Here is a 26,156-nt window from a genome sequence, read left to right on the forward strand (position 1 = left end):
TTAGTAGTTTGAAAATAATTTAAAATAAGTGAGGAATAAACCAGCTCTCGGCTTGGCATCTGAAGACCTAGCTCTGTGGTCCATTGCAACGGAGCACACTTCCTGGAACTGTTTCTCTGTCTCGAAGGGGTGCCTCAGAACACCAGCCTGAAATATCACACCAGCGTGGTGGGCACTCAAGAGCTTCGAAATGTGCTCTGTGGACTTAGGATGCCGTTACCTCTCCAGAACCAGAGTGTTATTTTTAAAGCCATTCTAATCTTGTCTCTCTCTTTCTCTGGTTTAAAACCCTCCAACAATTTCCCATTGCAAACAAAACAATAAAATCCAAACTCCATATCATGGCCTACCAGACTGCAGGGTCTGGCCTCTGCCCACCTCTTCAGCTTCATCCAGTATAAGCCCTCGTTTTACACACCAGCCACACTGGCGTGGGACTCATAATGCTCCCCATCCCCTCAAGACCTTTGCCTGGGCTGTTCCCCCTGCCTGGAATGCCCTTTCCCCAACCTCTCGCCTCTCTCACCTCTGCCCCTCCAAACACTTCATTCCTTCTCTTCCTCTGTGACTCAGCTCAAGTTTTCTCAAGGAAGCCCTAGAACAGCCTTGTCCAATAGAACCTTCTGTATTGATGAAAATGTTCTGGATCTACCTGTTCAGTAGGGTAACCATTAGCCACGTATTGCTATTAAGCACTTGAAAAGTTTCTAGAGTGACTGAGGGACTCAATTTTAAATTTTAATTAACTTAAATTTAAATCTCAATAGCCATGCATGGGTCGTAGCTACCATATGGGATAGTGGGACTCTAGAATAATCCTGTGTCCTCCTGTGACACACACTCCTGGTTTCTTATACTCTCCCTTCAGTGTACCTATCACCTCTTGTAATTTATATTTATTTGTACATTTTTTTAATCCATTCCATATTAGACTGTAAAAGCCAGAAGAACAAATGCTTTGTCTGCTTTGCCACGTTTGTGCCTATAGCACCTGGAATGGGATCTGTCCAGAGTAGGTATGTCATAAACATTTACTGAATGGATGGATGGTTGAATGAGTGAGTGGTTAGTGAAGGGAGAGAGTTGCTTAGCCTGGTGCTCTGATAATGAAGTGCAGTCATGAAAAAGGTCAGCCCCCAGGTCATAAAATTAAAAGTAAGCTAAATCTGTGCTTATAAGCACCATACCTTCCCTGTGTATAAGCAAGCCTGTGTGTGTGTGTGCACGTGTGTGTACAAAAGCATAAAAGTGTGTTTGCAAAACTTTGCATTTGTACAGTTGTGTATGGACACGTATGTCCATGTGTTGGCGTGTCAGGGAAATGAGGTCACTAAGACACATGCAAAACCACTCAGGAAGGCAGTTTCTAAGTCAGTACTTTTTATTTTGAAAGATTTGTCAAACTCTTCACATCGTGGTGAGAGTTTACATGATTAATAAGAAGCAGCTTTTTCATGAAATGCTTGGAGGTGAACGAGTTCTCAGCCTGTGAGATCCGACCATCCCATTGACTTTGAAGTTTCTTTTGATTAATAGAAAGAAAAGAGAGGGGTGGGGGAGAAGAGGAGCAACATGCTAGCAACCAAAGGAAAGATCCCTCATGACAGCCATCCAGATGTGAAAAAAGAGGAAAAAACCAAAAAAAAACCCTAAACAAAACCGATTCACCAACTGCACTTTTTCTGTTTTACAACATTCTGAGCCTCACTTCTTGATTTTGGCCTTTCTGGCTGAAACACCCTCCCACTCCTGCATCTCCCAAAGACAGTTCGGAGGGGAGCAGCCCTGTACAATGTGGTGATCTGCCCCCCAGAGGTGTGGTGGATTCTAGAGGACTGATGGTCCACGGCTCTGAAAAGTTTGAACAAACAGCCTCATATGAAAAGAAACAGCACTGAAAAGTGAGGGGGTCGGGGAATGGTGAGGAACCGGGTTTATGTGAGAGTTTATGTATTCCCAGAACACAGTCTTGCATTCTTTCTCTCAGTTACAGCCCCGGGCAAACAAGATTTGTTATCTGCGGTTCTGGCTGGTGGGTTCTGCAGGTTTTCCCCACCACTGATCCTCTAGCCCCAGAAACATCCTTGCCAACGTCACATGTCTATTACTTCCCTTTGCCCACCTTCAGACCGCATAGGGATGACCCCCCTGGCAGCCAATACCCTGAAATAAAATTAACACAAAGTCTGATTCGGTGAGTATTAGTTTCAAACAGAAAAGTAGAAAATCTAAAGATGCAACGTGTGCTGAAGGCAGACTTGAACAGATCAAAATTTCCACCTATATGCCACTAAGACGATGGGCAGAGGTGCAAATGTTAAGACAAAAGTGGGACCGTTAGTAGATGAGCAAGAGGCCGTGATAGCTGAGTCACAGCTAAGAATGGCATGACTTGGGTTAAAATTTCCATGTTTAGCACCGTTAATGTACTCATTTAAGTCTATATTAGCACCTTGACCCCAGGCAGAACAACAAACCATCCAAACATTTTAAACATTGGGGAAAACAGGAGGGGGAAGGTCAAAGAGAAAGAATCTGGTTCTGCAGGTGGAGACGTGGATTTAGATCACGAGATCCTTGTCGATGTCCCCTGTAAAGCAAGAAGAAGCAGCATTAGACTTGGAGGTCGGTGTTGATGAAGATGTGCTTCCCAAGGAGTTGGCGGATCCCACCCATCCCCGGGACCAGGGGCCAGGTGACCAGTCCAAGGTCACCCAGGGAGCCTATGACTGAGAACTTTGGTCTCCCCCTCCCTGGCCGGTCCTTGTCACTTAACACCCACTGCCAAGTTACACTCCCTGTCTCCTCTCCAGGTGCCTGCCACTTCCCAGAGGAGTGCTAGACACAGAGTGTGTGCTGATGCTCGAGGAAGGGAGAGAGAAAGAGACACCCGATGGATGGACAGAGAAGGATCAGGAAGCCGCCTGAGAGAGCGAGGCCCACCCAGGAGGGGAGAGCAGACAGGAGTTAATGAGGCACAGAGAGCAGAGATAGACGGCAGAGAGGGCAGCGAAGGGAGAGGGAGAGGGAGAGGACGGCGGCCCCTTTGCTCAGACACTCACGCTCCTTGATGCCGAAGCAGCCGGCCCACTCATCCAGGGCGATGTATTTGTCCTTGTCCAGGTCACAGGTCTCGAAAAAGCGGGTGGTGCAGTGCTCCATGGGGATGAGGGGCGCACGCAGTGGGGCTAGCTCGGTGTGAGACAGGTACCTGCAGGGGATGAGGTGGGGGAGAGCCTGAGAGCCTGAGAAAGCCCCACACCCCTGCATGGGGAGACGGAGGCAGGGAGCCTGCCCCTCGGGGCCGAAGGAAAGGATGTTCAATGCAAGACGAGAAGCCAGAATCCTGGGTCTCCCCCCAGCTCTGCCACTGACCTGCTGTGTTTCTGAGAGCACAACCCTGGCCCACCCTGAGCCTCGGTTTGCCCCTCCATCAAAGGGGGAGGAGTTGACCATAATGTCTAAGGGCCCTTCCAGCTCTGATGTCCGTGGGTTCATAACACAGGTCTCTAGGTGCATTTGTTTCCTAATTGGCTAAGATTTGAGGGCACAGAAACTTAAACTGAAAATATTCAGCATTTCTGCTATTGGTAGATCAAAATCTGGTATGGAACAGCAATGCATGTTTTCTGTGGACACACATTTACACAGCTGCAAATGCACATTAAAGAGGCTAAAAAGAGATGCATCAAAATGAAGAAAGCGCTGACTTCTGGGGAGGAGCGTGGGAAGAGACTGGGATTGGCAGGGAGGGTCGACAGAACTTTATCATTTGTATACTGTGTCATGTGTGAGAAGGAGGCCTTTTGATTTCTCTCCCACTGTCCTCCATTCCTGTCCTTCCAGCTGGCCTGGACTCTGGAGCACATGTATGATTTTTTTCCTTGTTCCCCAGAGCCCTCAATTAGTTGTCCTCAAAACACTCTTCCCCAAGGGACTACAACCTGACTCCAATTTTCTCTCTGACCCCCAGGCCCTCCTGCCCCACCCAACTCGTGGAAGGAATCACACACTGTTTGAACTGAACCCTCCCCCCTTCATTATATACCAGTGAGAAAACTGAGCCCCAGAGAGGGGCGGGGACTCAAGCAAGGTCACCAGGCAGCTCTGGGACACGGAGAGGGGAAGGATGGATCCCCTGACCCAGGCTGAAGCGCTTTCCCAGACTCACAGTCCTTGCAGCTCCATCCAGAAGCCTCCCTCCTGGCCCCTTCCTTGCTCAGCCTGAGCTCCAGATGTTCCCCTGACTTCTCCCCTCCCCTCCCCTCCACAGTATGACTCAGATGGATCCCAGCCACGGAAAGAGCCTGGGAGAGAAGCAGCAGGGAGTTTCCCAGTGCTCAGGAGACCCCAGGCCCCCCGGATCACCCACAGGGTGGGCAGATTCCAGGCACAGGGGCTGGACCAGGAGGGAGCGGTGAGCTTGCCCGAGGGGAGCATCCCTGGGCACAGCGTGCGAGCAGGGTGGCCTTCCTTTCCGTGCTGCTTCAGGAACACACAGCAAAAGAAGGCCAGAAGGCGGTAGTGAGGGTGACCACCCCTGCTCAGCTGCAGGTGCGCCAGCTTCCACCTGCAACTTCCAGGAGCCTTCTTTCCTTTTTCCTTCGATTGTGAAAAACTGATCATCACCCAGAGTGTGAGCTCCATGGGGGCAAGGGCCATGTCAGTTCTGATTACTGTTCAATCCCCTGCCTAGAATCGTGCTGGGCGTGTAATAGACACTCAGTAAGTGTTTGTTCACTGACCGACTCCCTGCCTATCCTGCAGGGCAGTTACACAGCACTTCCTAACTCATTTCGACCAGGGGCAAGAGCGATCAAACCAAGGGCCTGCCTTGGGGATGGGGCTGGCTCTGTGAATTCCTTAAGCACTTCCAGGGCCGGTTTGCCTTGTTAGGGCTGGGTCTCAGGGTCTTGCTGAAGGACCGTGAGCACACAGGCTGCCCCACCTTGGCTCTGCCACCCCGAGGAGTCTGGCATTCCTTCCTAGCTCGCTCTCCCTCCGTGAATGGATACCCCAGGCCAACACTCACCGGGTTAAGGAGGGGTTTTCAGTTCCAATGGCTTCTGCCTCTTCTGGCAGGAGGGAGTGTCTCATGGCCTTCTTCCCCCCCCACCCCCACCCCCCCCCCGGTCCTGCATCCTTTCTTCTACACCTCTCCCTTCCTGCCACAGCCCTTAGGCAAGCCGTGGGCTCTAGGGCTGGGAGCAGCAGAGGCCCCTGGGAGGTTTTCTGACCACATCTAGTGCACCTAGCAGCGCTGACCCACGACTGTCCACTCCAGGGCCAAGCCAGAGCAGCTCCCTGGGATCCGGGGGGCCTGGGGTCTTACCCATCGATGGGGTGCTGGTCCAGCTGCCCGAACTGCCAGTGCACAGGGAAGATGTACATGTTGTAGTTCTTCTCGAAGTCCCGGGCCAGCAGCTCCACAGGGTGGTCTCCGGCTTCCAGGCGCTTCTCATTCTCGTGGATCTTCTTCACCTGTGGGAGCAGAGACGCGTGTGACAAAGAGTCCGGGGAGGCTGTCCAGACCAGTCAAGGCCCCTCCCCCCTCTGACAGGAGGCCAGAGCTGGCAGAGACCAGCCAAGGCCAAGGTTCAGAATGAGGAAAGGATGTGGCATAGATGGGTACCAGCATCTCGTCCACAAAAATGAAGGCCTGGGGCGATCTCAAAGGGCTCCCCATAGGGCTACCACATCAGAATGACTGGGGAATATGTGCAGATGCAGCTTCCTGGGGCTTGCTTCACAGAGACACTGATTCAGTGGGCCTGAGGCGGGGCCCGGGAAGCTGCATTTATCAGTACTCCTAGTGCTTGGTATGTCCATTAAAGTTTAAGATCCACAGACTCAGAAGGAAAAAGGAATAGAGTTATTTATATCTCTTATGGAGACAAAGTGAGCAGGTCTTTTTGTTACAGGACGTCTCAGAGCCTTTAAGATGTGAACGTACTCTAGGAGCCTTCAAAGGCAGCAAGGAGGGGTCTGTGTCCTAGCGCCCAGAATACAGGCACTTGTTGGAGTGGGGATGTGGGCTTACGCTTGGGGCTCTAGATCTAGGAATGGGACTGTGGATCCCAGCCAGCCTGGGGCCAGGAGGCGTCCCGCTCAGGCGCCCTGGGACAGGATGAAAAGACACCACTCACTCGCAGCTTCTGCTTCTCGGTCAGAAGGTTGTTGTCCTCATCCCTCTCATACAGCGTGACCAGGACGTTCTTGAGCCAGTCCCGCATGCGCAGGGGGAACTCAGTCAGCTCCGAGTCCAGGCAGGGAGCGATGTCTAGGGCCCAACACACAAGGATGGTCAGCAGAGACCCTGATTCTCCCTGCCTGAGGGCCAACCTACTGGCTGGGCGGCTCTCCCCGCCCCACGCCCTCCTCCAGCAAGAAGCTTCAATCAGCGACCTTGATTGAAGCACAGGGCTCAGCCTCTCTGGGCCACAGTGTCTTCACACCTTTTGAGCAAAAGAGACTGTGTGGGGGGAAGAATACTCTGCAAGTGGACAAGTGCAAAGGCACGTCTGCTGTCCCCTTGGCCTTCATCTGATCTGCGGAGGGAAATGGTTCCCTCCAATGGCTCTTGCATTTTTCTGGGTGTTGCGCCCTGAAAACAGAGGCCAGGACCCACGATGATGATGTTGACTCTTGAGGGGTGTTTGAAGCTGGGATACTGAGGAATAGCATCCACCCATAGTCCCCGCTTAGCTGGGGTGGGGGTTCAGGTATGCTTAATCACCAGAACATTCTTAGCGATACTATTCCATCCTGGTCTTTGGAACTTAGCATCCCAGAATGTCAGACCTGGAGATTTCATCCAAGTCCACCCTCTTGTTGGACATATTAGAGGTCAGTGTGGAGAGAAGGGGCTCGATTAAGGCCATCCTGTCAGAGCCTCATCCAGCACCAGAGCATGCGGGTGCCTGAGGGCCTAGGGGTCCATCCCTCCCTCATCCTTTCACCTATGGAAACCCCCCTCTGTGATTAGGACCACAACCTTCTTCACCAGCAGCTGGGGAAAGGAAGAGAAGATCTGGGTTGGAAACGCTAGGAGTTGGAGGGAGTGAGTGATACGCCCCAGAGGACGGGAGAGCCGCTCAGCACGTGTGTCAGTCTCACTGCCCAGGAATTCCTACCAGCATTCCTCCCACTGCCTTCCTTCTCCAGGCTGTGCCTTCTCATTTCACACCCTTGGCCCCGTAACTGGGAGAGCAGGGCTGACCACAGGAGAATCTGGTTCCCCCTCCTCCACCTTTCTGCACGCTGCACACCTGAGGCAGGTGAGGGGCCCTCCTCAGTGTCATCTGGTGCCAGGATGTACCAGACACACCGCGTGGATGTTGTCTTGGAGGGGAGCAGAGGTGGCCTTGGGTGTTTCCGATGATAGGGAGGCAGCCACGCTGAAGCAGGAGCCTGGGCCAGCTGAGACTGCACCTGGGATCACTAACAAAGGGCCAGACGACACCCTGGCATCCCTTCCGCCAAACACCTGGCTCCCAGGTTTCTAGAAGAAGGTGGTGAATCATATGTCTTATGCGGGCAGACAGGAATGTAATGGAGTAAAATGGCCAAGGATATGATAGTATTGAGTAACAGGGCCTAAGGGGAACTGACAGCCTTGCCCCAATTTTAAAGCATTCAAATTCAAGTATTTTTAAAACACTTTATAGGCCTAGGTAGAACATCACTTTTGCTTCACAATGTTGAAGCAGGAAAGATTGTGGTTAGCCCTATAGAAGAACTTCCTCACCTTTACAGAAAAGAAATGAGCTGTCTTGGATGCTAGTGAGATGCTCCAGAAATCCTCCCTGATCTTGTGCTCCCACAACTGCTCAGTTCTTCCCTGGACATGTCCTGAATGCAGATACCTACTCGTAGACAATCATCTCATTTTATAAATGGGAACCCTGAGGCTCAGGGAGGGGAAGAGATTTGCCCAAGATCACACAGCACAGGAGTGGCAGAGCCAGCCTCAGTGCCAGTTCAGTGCCTTCTCCCTGAGATGGGAGGCTTGGCAGGGTCCGAGGAGAGACTCACATTTGCAAGGCCCAATGTAGTCCAGGTGGAGTTTGTGGCCCTTCTTGGTGCCCTCCAGTGTGCACTTGGTGGCAAAGAAGTGGCAGGAAGAGTCGAAGGTCTTGTTGTCATTGCTGCACACCTGGCGGCAAAGCATAGAGGACCTCACCCTCATTCCCAGAGCCCTTCGCTAGTACCGCCATCCTTGCCCATTTCAGAGATGGGGACACTGAGGGCCAGGCAAGGAACGTGATTAGCCCAGGGTCATACAGTGAGTTAGTGGTGGGGCCCAGACAAGAATCTACTCTTTGGGCTCCCAGGCCAATGTTCAGCCCATGCTGAGAGCCACTGCTGGTCTCTGAGCAGTGGTATGACTGAGTCAGGGCTGAGACACGGGAAAGCAAACCTGGGAGATATGGAAAGGATGAATTGAAGATGAGGATGGGTAAAGGGCAGGGTGTGCAGAAGAGTTAATACAGCAGGCCTGGGATTGTTATCCTTAGAAAGGCATGCTTATGATGTTGGCCCTTGGCTGGAGTCTGAAAACGTGGCTGGTAAACAGTTACCTGAACTGTTAGAAAACTGTCCACAATGATGAAAGTGGCTCACTGTGCCTAGATTGCTTGTACAAATAATATGGTTCATGCTGAACATCTGTTTTCCTGCTTGGAGTCTGGACTTTGGGTGCATGCTAGGGAGAGGATGTCTGTGTGACCAGCCCTCAATTAAACGTTGGGTGCTAAGTCTCTAAAGGGCTTCTTCCTTGGGCAGAAGCCTTGCTCACATGTGGCTACATCTCATCTTTGTAGCTGGGGAAAGAGTGGGTTCTGTGAGACCCCCTCATGGCAGGGGGAGAGTAAGCAAGACTGTGCATGGATTCCTCCACACTCTGCCTGTATCTTGTTCCCTTTTCATCCAGCTACATACCCTTAAGTCTTAGCAGTGAGTGCAACTGTATGCTGAGTTATGTTGGTCCTCCTAGCGAGTCTCTGCATGAAGGGGTGGCCGAGCAGAGATGCCGTGGGCTGAACAAAGGCAGTGGCTGAGTAAGTGGCTGTGTCAGGAGGAGGGGAGCCTTGCGTTGAACATCCTGCACACGCTTATTGCTTATATATCACTGCAGAGGGAGAACTGATGGGCATTGGTGACCAGTGTGGTAGGGGGTGAAGGGGTGACGAGGAGGGAAGAGTTGACAAAGATGCTAAAATTTGGAGCCCAGAGGATAAGTTGTACTGGGGAGAGATTGAAGATGGAGAAGCCAGGTGGGAGGTTGTGGGAATGGTACCGGTACTCGATTTGTTGCCCTGAGCTAGGTTACCGCTAGCACAATGGTTGCCATGCATGGGTACTCAATAAGTATTTACTTGGATGGATGGATGGATGGATGGATGGATGGTTGAGTCCTACTGGAGGTATAATGAACAGGTTTGAAAGATTTTTAAAAATAGCACATATTGAGAACTTACTAAGTACCAGACATTATCTGACAAATCCCCACAATAGCCCTATGAGATAAAGTCTATTTCTGTGCCATTTTTAGAGGTGAGAAAACTTGGAGAGGAACATAGCTAAGATCCCACACTAACAACTGGTGGAGATGGGGTTTGATGTAAACCTTCTGTCTGACCCAGAATGCACATTTTTGAACCTGATGCTTTGCCAAGCTGCTCCCACATATAGAAAGCCCCTCTCCCGGTGGCTGGTGGTGTTGATGTATTCCCTTTGGAGTCTGAGTAGAGTTGGAAGCTGGTGGCGCCACGTAAATTCTTGCTGGTTGCTGGAGTCCAGTGACGGGAAGAGCCTCCCCTCCGACTCGCTTGCTTGCTGTGACTACACCTAGCGAGCGGACTTCTGAGACTGGAGCTGCCCCGTGGGACCACCAAGCAGCAGTGTTCTGGGCAGATGCTCTGTGTTGTGAAGACCCCAGCCCCCCGCCCTGCCCCTGTCCCTCAGGCTCACCTTCTCAAACTCGCCAATAGGGGCAGGGCAGCTGGTGGGGTCCTGGCACACGCACATGGGGGTGTTGTTCTCGTCCAGCTCGCACACCTTGCCATGTTTGCAGTGGTGGTTCTGGCAGGGGTCTGGTGGAGCGCAAGGGCACCCGGTTAGCACGTCCACCCCACCCCACACGGATCCTTGGACAGAAGTCCTAGGCTGTGGCCCCCACTCGGGCTTTGAGCAGCCCTGCGTCCTCCCTTCTTTTCTGCTGAACCCAGCAATCGGCATGTAGGGGAGCAGCTGGCTCAGCCTGGGGATTAGAGATTCAGTCTGAGGTCAGGGCCAGGCACACTTGGGGGGCTGGGGGCTCAGTCTGGGACCCAGGAGCGCCAGGTGCCATATAGCTCCCCCAAGGATGGAAGCAACCATTGTGTCCTCAGCTGTCGGTGGATCAATCATCGCAAGGCATTTTGGGATTTTAGAATAGACTTTCTAAAATGACTTGGAAAGCCAGCTGTTGTCACGGAGCCAGGGAGCTGTGAGGCCCAACAAAACAGACTTGAGTGGCTGTAGAGGAAAAGGGAGCAGAGCCCCAAGGCCCACACTGAACAATAGAGCCTGCCTGTGTCTGGTAAACACTGGATGAGGGGCGTGGAGGGGAAGGAACATGACTCAGTAGACGCCCCTCTGGTCCAACGAATATTCTGTGCCCTCAGGATGCGAGCCCGTCTAGCCTTTTCCTCCTGGCGCTTGTCTGGGGGTATCATAGTCATCCTTTGTTGGATGCCTGCCCTGCCAGGCCCTGGGCCAAGGGTGCTTCTGCTTTATCTCATAATCCTCTGACAGCCCTGGGGCAAGGATCTACCATCTTCACCCTTCCCCAAGTAAGACATGAGGAAGCTGGGCTCAGAGAAGCTTCGCAGGCTGTCGGAGGGCATCGCAGAAAGAGGCGGCAGTTTGGAGGCAAGCCTGGTTTGGTTCGCATCCAGAGTCTGTGCTATTAGCCCCTGGGGTACAAAGCATCTCCACTGTGTGGGATGGGAATGCTGGCACTGTGGGTGGGAGACAGAGGCCCTGGGTCATTGCGGTTGCTCTGGCGCTAACTCCACGGGTAGCCTTATATGAGTTGTGTCAGGTGTCCAGGCCTTATTTCCTCACGGCTGTGTGAAAATCAAACAAGCTCATGAGTGTGAAAGCTTCTGGGGCCATCAAGTGACCAGATGGGACTGGGGACCTCAGTGGGAATGTGAAACCCAACTTTGGAATTACAGTAAAGAGCTATAAGGGGAGAAGGCCATTTGCAGCTTGAGAACTTCCCTTCCTGACACTCACGGCCTGGCTATAAATAGGTCTTTCCAGATTCCAGAAAATAATCCCAACCTTTCAGTCAAGGCAGTTTCTCCTCCACGGCCCATCCTGCAGAGAGGACCGCACCCTGCATTTCCTTGGGAAGGAACTTCATGCATGCTGGGCCCACGCTTTAGGCCCAGGTGGCAGAGGGCAGAGGCTTCATGTGACAAGACACGGGGAAGGGACCTACTTTCAGCCACCACCTCCTCCTCGGCTTCCTCAGCACCTTCATCAAACTCTCCTACTTCCACCTGGACGGGGTTGGTTCCCACAGGTACCTGGGGTGGAGGGAGAAGAATGAGTCAAACGGCCCTACCCCCATCCCAGACCTGGAAGAAAGGGGCAAAGGCTGGAGGGGGCTTGCCTGGAGCCTCAGGTACCCACAAAGGGATGGGGAGAGACAAGCTAGAGAAGGGCACTGGGCCCAGGTCACAGAGAGCGCAACTGCCAGGTCCAGAAGTGAGACTGAATCTTACAGGCCGCTGTGACTCTAGGGCCCCAGAGCTCTATGGAGATGCCTCAGAGGCCACCGGGGGGGCCAGGGCAAGAGGGGGTGCCAAGCTCTCCACCCTTCCGGCCACACCAGAGCAGCTCCGCTTTCATCTGTTTTACATATGGGGAAGACCGTGGGTGATCATCTGAGAAAAAATGTCCCACAGCTTAAAAAGTAAACAAAATTCAAAATCATAGCTCCCAACTGTTAGGTTCCATGGGAGGTTTGGGGAGCATTCAGGAGTGTGTCAGGATTGGGGGATACACAGGATTTACATCTGTGCCGTGCCTGTTCCAGCAGGAGACCCACAGCACCTGTTTGGCTTTCTCAGGGAGCAGATGTGGGCAAAGAGGGGCCGCAGGTCTGGGGTCCCTCCCCACCTACCTCGGACACCTCAGCCACGGTTTCCTCGACCACCTCCGTCTCATCAGGCAGGGCTTCCTGTTGCTGTTGGGAAGTGAAAATAGGGTTTGGAGAGGTCAGGGCCAAGGCCAGCTTGACTGCTCAAGTGCCTCGGCCTGGACCTCTAAAGCTGGGGAGTTAGGAGAGCGGCTCGTTGGAGACCCCCAAGGCTGTGCACTTGGGGGTCTCCAACGAGCAGAGCCCCTCAGGGACTTCTGTGAGTAGGGATGAAGGCACAGGAGAAGCCAAACACGGGGGCCCTGTGGGGCTCTGGAGCACCTCCCTTTATATTTATATCTGGAGCTTCTATCTAAGATTTGGCTTGGAAAAGCATTTCCGCTGCTTAGGCTCCTATAAAGTCTGAAAACCGCTAATGCAGACCAACTCCCTTCATCTTACAGATGGGAAAACTGAGACCCAGAGGGGATGAACACTGAATTTTAACAGAGGTCATTATCTTCCCCACAAGCGTGATATCATCATCATTATTATTATTATTTGGCGATTCCTTCTTGGAGTCAACCTGTAGTTAGAAGAAGCAAGATAGCATATGACTTTGAGGTGCCTGGCTGGCTGGGGCTTCTTCTAAAAGTCATGCTAACTTGCCAAATCTTTTGCCAAAATCTCACTGCCTGATCAGGATTGCCAGCATCTACCATCATCACACCTTCTAGTGAAGAGAGGGTGAGGGAATCATAGGTGAAAGAAACTTTTCTTTGCCCGCTTCACGTTTCTTCCTCTGTCTTCTGGTAACAGCTTCCAGCGTAGCAGTGGATGACCACTGCTGGCCCTCTCCATGCGATTCTTGGAGGGCCTGTCAGTCAGGGTGCCTCACAATCCCTTGGCCAAGAAGCAGGCCCAGGACCCAAACTCAACTAGATTGACTCTCCTTGAATTTTTTTAATCTTCTTGACACATTTTCTCAAGATGTGAAAACTGTTGGAGTAGGAACATTCAAATGGCAACACCTCCTTGACCGTCCATTAGATCTTACCTCCCAGATCCCAGAGCTGCCCTTTTCTAGTTCTCCCCAAGGCCTTGAATTTTATAATCTACCCCTATATCCTTTTCCCTCCTAATTTAGTCAGATTGGAGTCTGTTGCTTGCAACCAAGTAACCCTCACTGATTCAGAAACTAACGCCGCCCTTGCTCTGTGGCTTGAATCCCTTCTAACCTCATCCCCATCAGCATCCCCCCGCTCTGCTAGAATTCCTCATATGACAAACAGGTCACTTCCTTCTAAAGCAATTCTAGTCCCTTTCTGGGAAGCTCTGATTACTAAAAAGTGCATCTTCATGTTACATGGAAATCTCTCTTCTCTGGAATCTCCACCCAATGGTCCTCATTCACTTTTTCTTCTGAGCTTATTAAAGAAAACAAAAATTTTTTGGGGGGGCTTCCCTGGTGGCACAGTGGTTGAGAATCTGCCTGCCAATGCAGGGGACACGGGTTTGAGCCCTGGTCTGGGAAGATCCCACATGCCGCGGAGCAACTAGGCCCGTGAGCCACAATTACTGAGCCTGCGCATCTGGAGCCTGTGCTCCGCAACAAGAGAGGCCGCGATAGTGAGAGGCCCGCGCACCGCGATGAAGAGTGGCCCCCACTTGCCACAACTAGAGAAAGCCCTCGCACAGAAACGAAGACCCAACACAGCCATAAATTAATTAATTAATTAAAAAAAAATTTTTTTTTTAATTAGACAGTTAACTCAAGATGGGGAAGTCTCTGTCCCTTCTGAGCATCTAGGGCTGGCAGATTCGATGCCCCTGGGCTGGTGGTGGGAGGTAGGACCAAACAGATGTGACCTTTAGGTACTTACAGGGGCTGCCAAGGCCCACCCGGCCAGGCAAAGGAGGAAGAAGATCCAGGCCCTCATGGTGCTAGGAACCCTGTGGGGAGGAGAGAGATGGAGAGTTCAGTGAGGGGGAGGTTTCTTTTTGTTTGGGACCTTAGTTCCCTGATCAGGGATCGAACCCACACCCCCTGCATTGGATGCGCGGAGTCTTGACCACTGGACCACCAGGGAAGTCCCCAAGGGGGAGGTTTCTTGATGGAGAGTCCTTGACGCTGAATTCCTGTGATATGCAAGGTAATTTTAGATGGTCCATGTTAAAGGATAGTGAAAGACACGGGAGTAAGTTGCTTCTACTCATTTCTCTTTCAATCCTGATTATATGAGAGAGTCTCAGTTTGGTGCTAATGTGTCTTTAACACCTAACACTCATCTCTTTTGAACCGAGAGTACGCCTCTGGCTCAGAGCCTCCACAGGAAACTACATCCAGCTGGAATTCAGTAAATTTGTTTTGTCTCCTTTGTGTTTAGTTTTACAGTTTCCTTCTATTTATGACAAAGGTACACAGATTTTTCCATTTATGGTAGTGATCTTAAGTCTCCTTTCTCAATACATTTATTTAAGTTTTTAAAAAGTGATTCGACAAAGGTGATTGGCTAATTAGTCAAGTCTTGGCAATGCTGAACCAGATCATGTTCAAGGGTCCCTTCAATCCCTGGTGTTCTAGGATTCTTTTCTTCCTGTACCCCAAACTCTCCTCCCCTCCTCCTCCACCTCGTCCTTTTCCTCCTCCTCCTCCCCCTCCTCTTCCTTCTGCTTCCTACCCATCTCTAATAAGAGAAGCTAATGGGCAGCAACCTCTTGCCAATTTGAGACAATGAGATCTACATTCTAAACAAAGAACAATAGTTTTTGAGTGTGGCCAGTGGAAACTTGTGGCCATACTTTCCTCCATTTACCCAGGAGGATGGCACTTCTCTGGATCCTGTGTGGGAACTATCCAAATGCTTACATATGTTTCATGTTACCTTCCCTTTCCCCTTCACAGTTAAAGGATGTTAGCTGAGATCTAGAAAATTCTCCCGCCCTGGTCACTGCTGTGACCTTCCTCTAGATGCTGAGCTCTCGACTCTAACAATCTCATGACTGGAAGGCATCTTGGAACAGACTCTCCTCTGATGGTTCACTGCCAAAATGCCATCCCTAACTGAGGAACTATGGTGGGGACATTTCGTTTCTTGTTCTAACTGAATGGACTTCCGTTTCCAAATGGCTTTAGAAAGTTCTTCCTTATACTGTTCAATCTGGCTCCCTCAAGCATCTCCTGGTCTACTCTGATGGTCCTTCTGTGGCCACACAGAGCAAGCATGCTCCCTCCGCCCCCAAGCAGCTTTTAGTCAAGGTGAGCAACAACCATATCTTCCCTCGTTTGTCCCCCCAAACTTCCATATCAGTCCCATTATCCCTAGTTCCTCCCAAGACTTCTCAACTGACCAAGCACCTTGGTGGGAGGTACCCTGGCATCATGGAAGAAACACTCAGCTTGGAACTAAATGCCAGGGATTCTGGTTCTGTCGAAATACTAACTTGGTGTATTGGTTCAATCCTTCATCCTCTCTAGACCTTGGTTCCCCCTTCTATTGAGAGGGTTAGACTAGGTGAACATTGAGGTGGTAGCCTGGGCCCTTAAGATGCCCTTAAACTGTCACAGCACATGCTGGTCTAGGCATACATCCTCCCCTCTGATATCCTCCGTTTTAACTTGGATTATGGTATTTGGGGAAACAGACAGGGGAAGAGCAGACTTCATAATGATCCTTTATTGTATTGAAATAGACACTAAACCTCATTATTTCATAGAGTATACAAGAAATAAAACCAACAGAAATGTAAAGAAATCAACCTGGGAGCTTGGCTTTGCTTCACGATGTCCCCAACTCCCAGAGGAATCCAGTCTCCCCTTTCCAGGCAGTTTTGGGAATGTTCCTCCCCTCACACAGCTGTATGCTTTCCTTCCCCCCTCTCCCCGCAAGCGTTGAGGTGGAAAAATCTCCCTTCTTGCTTCCGCATTTGGAAGATACAAGCAAAACAACTCCCGCATGTGGCTTTGGACGAAGGGAACAGGAGAGAAAGCATGAATGAAGGGCTTGTCTGAGATTGTTTGAAGTTGAAGGGTCAAAGTGAGACTCATAGCAGGAACAAAAAAAGTCATCTCGTCTGGGCTCCAATGACAGAGAAGACATATCGTTAGAGAAACAGCCCAACTAGGACTGGAAATGCAGTAAGCTTCAGGTTGGAGAGCCAGGAAGACTGATGTCTCCAGAGCCTGTGTCCTTCGTATGAGCAGAGGAACTGCCCCTTCTCTTTGACCAGAGAAAGGTTTGTGGGTCGGCTCTTCTGTCTGTCCTGCCTCACCACCTGCGCTCTTTCCCAGTGGCACACTGACCCTTTCTGCCACCCCCATCCTAGGTGCTGCAGCCGGAAGAGAAAAATAATTCTACATCTTACAGTACGTTATAGTTTCTAAAGGCCTCACATCTAGTACTCTTTCCCCTTGGAGCCTCTGCCACACTGGCAGGCAGGCATGGGAGGGCTCTGAGTCCTGCTGCCACGATGAGGAGTCTGAGGTTGAGAGGGAGAAAGTCACGCAACATTCAGGCCCCTTCCAAGCTGACAAACTCCCTTCTCATGGCGTTGGTTTGGGCCTCAAAAGGGTCATGCTCGGAGACGGGAGTGGGGTGGGAGAGAGAAGCGGAAAGTGAGAGTGTTAAGGACACAAAATCTTGGAGGAGGAGTTATTTTCCAAATTTGAGGTTTTGCCCAGTGCCCAGTGCTACCTCACCAGTCCCAGAACCCTCTCCCTCCAGATGATGGGATGGGAGGGAAGGGGGGCAGCTGGACTGTTCTTGGATGCACGACCATACTCCCTGCATACCTGTGAGCTCCCTCTTGGAGGTTCTGTAAACCATCACTGGCTGAAGAGGCAAGGCAGCCATCCTGCAAAGCTAAGGGGGTGCATCAGTAACGCCAGCAAGGTCAGAACACAGGGTCAAACCCCAGCATCCAGAAATTATCAGCTGTGCACCCATCCTTTGCCAATCAAACCTAGGTCTGGCGTGCCCAGGGAAAATAAAAATACTTTTGTATAAATGAGCAATTTTAAATGAAAACTCCCTTCTTTGTATCTCTTTAGTTTGTAATGATAGCTGTGTTTATCCTTTTCAAAGTGTCTTCATAATCCGGCATCCCATTGGGGGCTGAAGGCATGTCTTTCTGCCTTATAGTACAGGAGAGAAGGCTGAGGCTCGGAGCGTGGAAAAAACCTGCCCAGAGCCCCAGGGAGCCAGCGGCAGGGCTGAATGAGGACCCAGGCTGCCCCCCTCTGCCACTGGCATGCCCTCCACCTCACAAGCTGTTTCCCTTTGTGGCAGCTCCCTCCCTAGGTGCTCACCTGAAGGGGGCCCAGTTGGGCTGCGAACTGGTCCAAGGTACAGGGAAGAAAATGAGCCTGGGAGGTGGGGGGATGAGGGGGGCAGGAGGTGTGTTTCCCTTGGCTCAGTGCTCATCAGATGCAGACACCGTGCACTCCCACCCCGTCGCCTGTCCTGCCTCCTGTTCCGTACGTCCAGTCCCTTCCTTTTGCCTTTATTTGCTCTGGAGATGGCTGAAAACCCATCCTTGGCTGCCAGCAGGACCCGAAGCTGAGGTCACTTCTTTGGGGATGGAAAAGTACAGCCAGCGCCCCCAGTTCATCTCCCTCAAAATATAACGGGCCTCCTTTGGGCTCTTGCTGGACACTGAAAAGTCCCTGAACATCAGAACTGGGGGAAATCTCAGAATCATAAAATTTTAGATCGTGGGTCTTGGAATCATAGACCCCTAAGAACATGAAACACAGCATCTGAGATGCAATCATCAAATCTAATTTGAGTAGAAGAGTTTATGGAGCAATGCAGTCTAATAGAACTTTCTGAGGTGATGAAAATATTCTATATCTGCATTGTCCAATATGGCAACTACTGGCCACCAGTGGTTATTGAACACTTGAAATGTTGCTAGTGCAAATGAAGGGCTGAAGTTTTCACTGTGTTTCATTTTAATTAAATCTGTGTAGCCATATGTGGCTAGTGGCTACCATATTAGACAGGGTGGTTATCAACTTTTATAGAGGCAGTATGGCAGAAAGGTAAGCCCAGGGGCTCTGGAGACAGAATATACAGGATCAAATCCTGGCTCTGCCACTTAGCATTTGTGTGACCTTCAGAAAGTGACTTTCCCTCTCTGGCCATTTGTAAAATGCAAATAACACACCTACCTTGAAAGGCTCATGGGTGATTTGCCCGAGAGAATACAAGAGGTTAGCAATGGAAGAGCATCTTAAAATCCAAAGATTCCAGAATCTCCATCCCCCTTGAAAATCCAGGGCAAGAATACCAGCTCTTTGTCTGTGGCCCAGGGAGAAAAGGTGTTGGGTTGGAGAAAGGAGACATTGCTCCTCTTGGTCTCAGGCACACCAGCCCAGCCCCCAGTGGGCACAGTGACAGAGCCGGCCCCAGGCTGCCCTCTCAGTTGAGCTGCTGACGCAAACCAGGCATCTTGCTTCCACTGTTTGGCTTGCAAACAAGGGTTCCAAAAAACACATGTTCCTGGTAAACAAACCCAAAGAGAGGAAAACAAGTCTAGAGGCTAATAAAAGAACCCGTGAGTGAGCCAGGCCCGCCAGGGAGCTGGGACTCAGAAGGAGGGCTGAGCCAGGCCAGAGAGGCACCATCACGGCCAGTGTGGCCACAAGAGCACTCACACCCCAGGGGAGCAGACCCAACCAGTCAGAGGTGACGTGGAAGTCGGGTCCTGGGTTCGAGTTTTGGCCATGTTGCTCCCAGCTCACCATGCAGATGAGGGTAGCCTCCTCTACTCCCTGGACCTCACCTAGCACCACTCATCTGCACAATGAGGGGGATCTTTTAGACCAGTGTGTTCAACATACAAGCCAGGAGCTCTTTCTCTCAATGAAGTCTTCTGCAAAAGTCCAAATTTGAAACAGCTAAGAGCCTCTTGCATTTGTTGAACATGTGAATGTACTATTATCTATTCAATGAATTAGCTTGAAATTTAAAAAAAACAAAAGCAGGTGAAAGTGGTGTTGAGTTGGGGGCTGGAAATCCTGTACAATTGGACACCCCCTGAGACACCTTGGAATGCCTCTAGGTTCTTTCATGAACAGAGTTTGAAGACCTTGGGGCCAGGGGGTCCCTAAGGTTCCTTTCAGCCCTGACATTCTGAGTCAACTGAGGCAGAAATCTTTCAGAATACCACCTTTCCCAACTTGCCCCTTGACTCCCTGCTTCCACTTCTAATATTTCTTGCTGGAAGGGAAGAAACTAAGGGAAATTTTTATGGTATTATGGGCGCTCAAGCCTAGCTTTGAAAAGGTTCAGAGGCAACTCAGAAGTAGCCCCAGAGGGTGAGACTAGAATCAATCTGACTGAGGTTCTATAAACACATCTGAGATGCCACGTTTCACCGTGGTTAGGAGAGGCCCCAGGGTGGAGCTTCAGGCTCTCCTTCTTGGCTCCCCCGAGGGGCCACTGCTGCATCTGGGTGACCACAATGAAGGGGATGAAAAAATAACAACAAAGTGTCCAAGCTGTCACATCCTAAAGATAGCAAATCTGTGGCATATATGCCTCCACCTGCCCCTCCTGTGCATGTGGCAGACATTACTAATCAATCATATGACCTTTTCCTCTAAAGTCCAGAGTGGCATTCAAATCCTGAACACAGTTCTTCTGGCAGCTGCTACCAATGGATTGGCGTTGTCAAGCCATGGGAAATCTCTTTGCCATGCTTCTGATTTTAGAGATAGGGAAACTGAGGATCAGAAAGGGAAAATAATTCACTCGAGGTCATATAGCAAGCTAAACTTCCAGATGTTCAGAAACATCCAGATGTTTGCATTTTTATTTTTTCATCTGATCAAGTCAGGATCCTAAGGCTATGACTAACACAAGATGGCCCAGAAGGATCCACAGATGAGATGGGTTAATACCAAGTTTCTGAAAGAACCCAGCTCTGGAGAGAGTTGCTATTTCCATTTGTATTTTCCCTATAGATATCAAGCTCTATAGCTTGATGAGTGAGGGCAGAGTTAATTTCCTGTCTAAGACATCTTCTGGGTGAGAAGGAGGCTCTTTTTCTAAATAATTCTGTCAAGTCACTGGTTGCTGGCCTTGGGCCTGCACAGCCCAGCTGTCCCTGAGTTCAGGGTTGGGGTCAGGACCCAGTCTCTGTGCTGTAGAGAAAAGGTAATTTCTTTCATCCCCAGGCTTGGCTGAAAACTCAGCTCCAGCCTTCCCTTTCCTCCTTTAAAGGAGGTTCGGGAGGGAGCCAGCAGGAAGCAAATGAGCAGCTGCCTCTTAGCCGCATCCTGCTGCCCTAATGACAAAGCCATGCGGGCTGGGTTAGGCCATGGCAGGCCAGCAAAGGAGAGAAAGAAGTCCTGCTCATCACTTATTATTCACAGGGCTCATTGCCTCTAGAGAGAGGAGTGTATGGAGGATGCCAAACTGCTCAGATGAAACAAACAAAAAACACATTGAACATCTGGATGTTTCCAAGCATCTGAAAGTGTGGCTCAGGCATCAGTTTGCTGTGTGACTTTAAGTGAGTTATTCTCCCTTCCTGAGTCTCAATTTCTGTCTGTAGTATGTAACAGGTGGTCAGGAGTCTGTCTCCCTGCCATGGCCTATAGTTAGATCTGGCTGTGCACATCCGTGTGTGGCTACGAACAGCAGTTGTGTATCTGTATGAATGACCTATGGACCTGAGGACCTCTGTGTGAAGCTGTGTGTGCGACTCTGTGCATGTCTACCTGACTCGGCATCTGTCGGTTTCAGCCTATGTAGGTGAGGGTCAGAGTTTGCGTATGCATCAAAATGGACCCCTGGGACTTGTCTGTGAGTCAGGGTATCGTTCAGGGAGAGCTTTGAGTGCATGACCTTCTGTGTCTGCTCATGTATTGAGACATTTATCTTTAGCTGTGCCAGTGGGTGCCTGCTGGTGAAATCAATGTTTATATATTTGGCATCCTCATGGGTTTTTTATCTCCGCACACATAGCTACCTATCTAAATAACCTCAAAAATAACATATTTTCCTGTTTACCTCACATCCTCAGCTCTTTCCTTTCCTCCACCATCCTTTTCTATTTATAGCTTATTTTCAGCAAGGAAGACTGCTCTTGTGAATAGCAAACCCCAGCCATGCTATTGGTTGACAAGTCTGTACGGATGTATAAAGATTTTAGCAGGACTGTTATGTAACCCAAGACCCCCTAGGCCCTCCTCTCTTGTTTCCTTTTCAACTAGGGGGCCAGGAGGTGTTAAAAATGTAGCCCAACTATTCCCTCTAATGAAAGCAGCACCTGGCATTTAGGTTCACAGGACTTCAGAGCTGGAAGGGTACCTGGAGACCATCTAGGTTACATTCCCCATTTAATAGATTGGGAAACTGAGGTCCAGAGAGGGGAAGTTTCTTTCCAAATGTCACTCACTGTGAATAGGATCCACCTCTGCCATTGCCTTGGCCAATGCTCTTTCCACACTGGAGGGTACAACACTCTTGGGAAATAAGAAGATGCCCAAATCAAAAGACTTTGAACAATATTTATTTTGTTTAAATGTGCCTGTCAGCACTTTTAGGAAAGGGAAGTTATATCCAAACCCCAAGATGATGAAGCTGCCAGACAAAAAAGCTGGGGATGATTTCACCAACTCTTTGGATGCCATAAATTCATCAGTTCTAAAAGCCCATCTGATTAAGTGGGAGGGCCACAGTGTAGCAAGTGCTTCTCTGTGCATCGCCCTGTTTTGTCCACACAGTATCCCTTTGAGGTGGTGCTGTTATTGCTTTGTAACCAAAGAGGAACCTGGGGCTCAGAAAGGAGAAGCCATTAGTTCAAGGTCAAATGGCACCTTTGAGGCAGAGGTGGAATTAAAACTCAGGTCTTCAAGTTGCCTGTCTAGGAAGCGGGAAGCATATCACAGCCTCACAGCTGCCCTGGGGTGCTGGGAGATCAGAAGGGCAGGACCTAGAGTTTGTTGTCCTGGTGTTTGGGGACAGAGTGGAGTGGGGGACATTCAGACTGAGCCTGATGTTCTAAGTGTTTCTAGAGTCCCCAGCCAGCAGGCAGAGACCCTGAAAAAAAGGTTGCCGTGGCAACTCGCATTCCTCATAGAGTGAGTCATAGCAAAGAAGAGCCTTTTGGTGGGTGGGACTTGGAAAAAGTTTCAAAAGTTGATTCCTCCCCCAGGCACTGCCCCCTTCCTCCCCACCCTCCCTCCCTCTGCTCCAGGCTTTGTCGATGTGGCAGCTGATGGCTGAGTTAACTCTCTCTTCCCCCAACCACTCCCATTTCAAAGTTTTTCATCCTCCTGCAAATATACCTTTGTTTCCAGTCCCCACCCACTCCATCTTCCACATCATGCCCTCCGGCTACCTGGAGGGTCAGCATCCATTTGAGAATATGTTAAAACCAAAGGCTGTGAACACCCTCTTGTATACACTGCTGCTGTCTCTGCCTCTTTCTGTCTCTGTCTCTGTCTCTGTCTGTCTGTCTCTCTCACACATACATTACTGTATATACAAATTTAAGGGGTTTGCAGGTGCCTTTAAGCCTATGCAAAAGCTAGTCTGTGGATTCTGGTTTAAGAGACCTTCCTTTGAAAGTTGCAGAGGACGTCGGGCACCCCAAAGACCATCAATCAAGTCCACCCCTCTTACTTTACAGACAGGGAGACTAAGTCCAGAGGAGACACTTACCTAAGATTACACATAAAATGTGTGCCTTCGGTCTGCCACCTTGCTTCTGATGTGCTTCTCCCCCTACTGTCAGCACTTGGGGTGTATAGAAATTTAACCCCACAGAAAACAGTTTCTCTATGTGTTCTGCATAGAATAGAATTTTCTGGAGGAAAATGTGTGCCTCTCTGTTCCTTTTGGGGCAGACTGGGCTTCCTAGAAGACATGCCTCCCCCAATGCCCCCTTTTCTCTTGGTGTCCTCAGGGACTCAAGGAAGTCCACTTCTCAACCAGCCAGTGGAGCCATAGACTGAAGAAGACCTAACACCAGCCTGTGTAGAGTTTGAGCTTCTCATAGCAAGATGTGAGGAGGTTGCCCTGGAACCCTCTCCATCTTTCCTCCTCCCTTCCACTCTTTACAGCACATCCCCCCACCCAGCCTCCCATCAGACCCAGTGCCTCAGCTGGACCATATCAGATGTCTGGCGTCTTCAGATCTAGATACACAGAGGGCTACTGCTGGCCATTTCCTGTGCTTACACCCCAGGGAACCCAGGATAGGAACAATGCCTAACCCAAGACTGACTGTCTGATAGTGCTATTTCAGGGTGAATGGCACCGGAATCAGTGTGTGTGTGTGTGTGTGTGTGTGTGTGTGTGAGATAGTGCTATTTCAGGGTGAATGGCACCGGAATCAGTGTGTGTGTGTGTGTGTGTGTGTGTGTGTGAGATAGTGCTATTTCAGGGTGAATGGCACTGGAATCAGTGTGTGTGTGTGTGTGTGTGTGTGTGTGTGTGTGTGTGTGTGTGTGTCGGAGGACGGGGTTTGAGAGGGGAGAAATTCCAGGGAAACAGGAGCCTTCCCAGAGGTGCTGATTAAAGATGAAGACTCCCCCTTTGCCTTCCAGAGATCAATGTGTCATTCAGGCAAAGTCTCTTTTGGAAAACAGAGCCCCTGACCAAGAACCAAGTATAGGAAGTTTCTTCTTCTGGAATGGGAAGCAGGGCAGACTCTGGCTGCCGGCCGGTCCCTCTTGCAGCTGTGCCCAGATCGGATTCCCAGGAAGGGAAGAGGCTGCCACATTTGTAAAGGCAGCCTCTGAAACCAGAGAGACGGACACAGAGAGAGACAGAGAGAAAATACTCCCTCAGTATCAGACAGTCTGATTATTTTCTGCGAACCTAAAAGGGAGACCAAGTTATCCTGAAAAGCAACAGGCAGCAAGTCCGTGGTCCCTTAAGGGGAGCAATGATGGAGCCCAAAGGACATGCACATCCCTGTCTCTGATCCAAGAGACCTCCCAGCATAGCTTCCCCTCCCTTGTACACAAAGTTGAGGAGTGAACCAGAGTGCAGGGGTTATGGGACTAGAGAAGGGACAGGCAGGGCAGGGGTCATGCATACCTCAGTGGCAGGCAGGCAGACAGCAGGCAGCAGGCAAGAGCTCCGCGCGGTCTGAAGGTCTGCAGGAATGTGAGGGGTTTAGAGCCTGGTAACAGGAAACCACTCAGAGCTCTGGGCTGGGTCTCCCCCTCCACCCCGCGGTCCCTCCTCCTCCTGTGTCTCCTCCTTCCCCTCCCTCTCCCTCCCCTTCTCCCCACAGCCAAAGCTGTCTCTGTCTTCCATTTCTTTCTTCCTCTCCTTGCGGTGGGCTGTCCTGACCCGCCTCCCCTACCCCCGCCTGCCACACGGGTTCTGGAGCTGTTGCCTAAACAGACTGACGGAGCGGTGCGCCAGGGCTAGAAGGGCGGCAGGAATCACCTAGAACAGCCTTCTCCTTGTTCAGAGGGGAAACTGAGGCCTGGAGAGGCAAGGGATCACCCAAGGTTCCCAGGGGCAGAGCCAGGCCCAAGGGTCTTGATTGTATGACCAGTGATCTTTACAAGAGCCTCCCTAACATTAGTCAGTGCTGAGGAGGGCAGAGCAATTGGAGGGGGTTGTATCTGTGACAAAGGCAAGGCTAGGACTAGCCTCTATACAGACTAAAGAAGCTGCGATTGATGCGTCATCACTGATGATTCGGGATATGGTCTAAAAATAGCCACTCAAACTCTAGCTGCACCAGCTAATGGACACAGAAGGGGTTAGCTTTCTAGCTGGGGGATCTATGTCATCAGTATAGAACCGATAAGGTAATTGATGATATTGATTACAATCACAGAGGTAACAATGGCCAAGGTTTACTGAGGACTTAGAATTTTCATAGATATTGTTATTATGCCTATTTTACTAATCAGGAAACAGAGGTGCAAAGAGACTGAGTTACTTGCTCAAGATCATGTGGCTAGAAGTGGGGTAGGCAGGCTGAGTCTACATTCAGCTTGGTTCACTCTTAGGCTGTATGAGCTTCTCGGTGCAACAGGTCTCAGTTGAATATTTAGGAGAATATTGATGAGTGTATGAATATTTATGAGTGCAGGCCTAGTACTTTGAGAAGTATAAGAACTAATATCTGGTCCTTGTCCTCAAGGAGCTTTGAATCTTGCTGAGAGGGCATGCCTTAGGCATCCACCCACTCACATGAGTGGTACAGACTCTGAGGTTTATCTCCAGGGGTTCAGAGTGGCAGGATCTCTGAGTTGGAGCAGGCGGAGAAGGCTTCCTGGAATAGGTGGCTCTCAAAGCATGAACTGGGTTTGAATAACATGGAAAGGGAGAAGGCAGAGAACATTCTCATAAACTTCTATACAGTATGGCCTCCACCTCCTTGGCCATCCTCTCCTCCTGCCACTCTCTTCCTTTTTTACTCTACTCCAGCCACACTGGCTTCCTTTCATTTCCTCAACAACCACAACGTTATTCCCACCCCAGGATCTTTGCACTTGCTCTTACCTCCGCCGGGAACTTTCCTCCATCTGATTTTGTGTACCTGGAGTTTTTTCACCCTTCAGGTCTCTGTTCTAATGTCATCTCCTAAGAGAGGCCCTTCCTGACCCCCTCTCTCACAGGCATAGTTCAACACCTTACACTGTTTTGTTTCCTTCCTGGCACATGTCACAATCAGGAGCTATTTGTCAACCGTACTAGACAGACACTCCATGAGGATAGGGGCTTCTTGTGTCTTAGTTGCTGCAGTGCTCCAAGTGTCTAGAGCAGTGGCCAACACGAACCTGGCTGTCAATCAGTGTGGGAGCTGTCTTTTACCTAGGGTTCCACCCTGCAATAGTGCCCAACACTGGTCTTCACTGGTCTTCAAGTGAAGTAAGTCAGAGAAGGACAAATATCATATGATATCACTTATATGTGGAGTCTAAAAAAAAAAAAAAAGATACAAATGAACTTACCTACAAAGCAGAAACAGACTCACAGACTTAGAGAAGGAATTTATGGTTTCCAGGGGGGAAGGGTTGGGGGGAGGGATAAATTTG

The 26,156-nt window shown here is 50.3% G+C and overlaps 1 protein-coding gene across 1 annotated transcript; it reads right to left on the bottom strand.

The window, feature by feature from the left end:
• Nucleotides 1-1,363: 1,363 nt before the first annotated feature.
• On the bottom strand, nt 1,364-24,294 carry SPARC (secreted protein acidic and cysteine rich). The gene is made up of 10 exons (XM_059917543.1): nt 24,193-24,294; nt 14,017-14,086; nt 12,179-12,241; nt 11,492-11,579; nt 9,973-10,094; nt 8,035-8,155; nt 6,147-6,280; nt 5,333-5,481; nt 3,063-3,211; nt 1,364-2,590 (listed from the first exon to the last, which is right to left on the bottom strand). Exons 2-10 carry the CDS (start codon nt 14,071-14,073, stop codon nt 2,562-2,564), a joined length of 912 nt encoding a protein of 303 aa, XP_059773526.1. The 5' UTR covers nt 14,074-14,086; nt 24,193-24,294; the 3' UTR covers nt 1,364-2,561.
• Nucleotides 24,295-26,156: the final 1,862 nt, after the last annotated feature.

The sequence above is a fragment of the Balaenoptera ricei genome, chromosome 3, assembly GCF_028023285.1.
Source record: "Balaenoptera ricei isolate mBalRic1 chromosome 3, mBalRic1.hap2, whole genome shotgun sequence".
Taxonomy (NCBI): domain Eukaryota; kingdom Metazoa; phylum Chordata; class Mammalia; order Artiodactyla; family Balaenopteridae; genus Balaenoptera; species Balaenoptera ricei.

Coding starts and splice junctions, on each gene's coding strand:
- SPARC (XM_059917543.1), bottom strand. CDS start 14,073: ATGAGGGCCTGGATCTTCTTCCTCCTTTGCCTGGCCGGGTGGGCCTTG. Junction 8,156..9,972: donor CTATTGGCGAGTTTGAGAAG/GTGAGCCTGAGG, acceptor CTTTGCCGCCAG/GTGTGCAGCAATGACAACAA. Junction 2,591..3,062: donor CTGCTTCGGCATCAAGGAGC/GTGAGTGTCTGA, acceptor CTTGCTTTACAG/GGGACATCGACAAGGATCTC.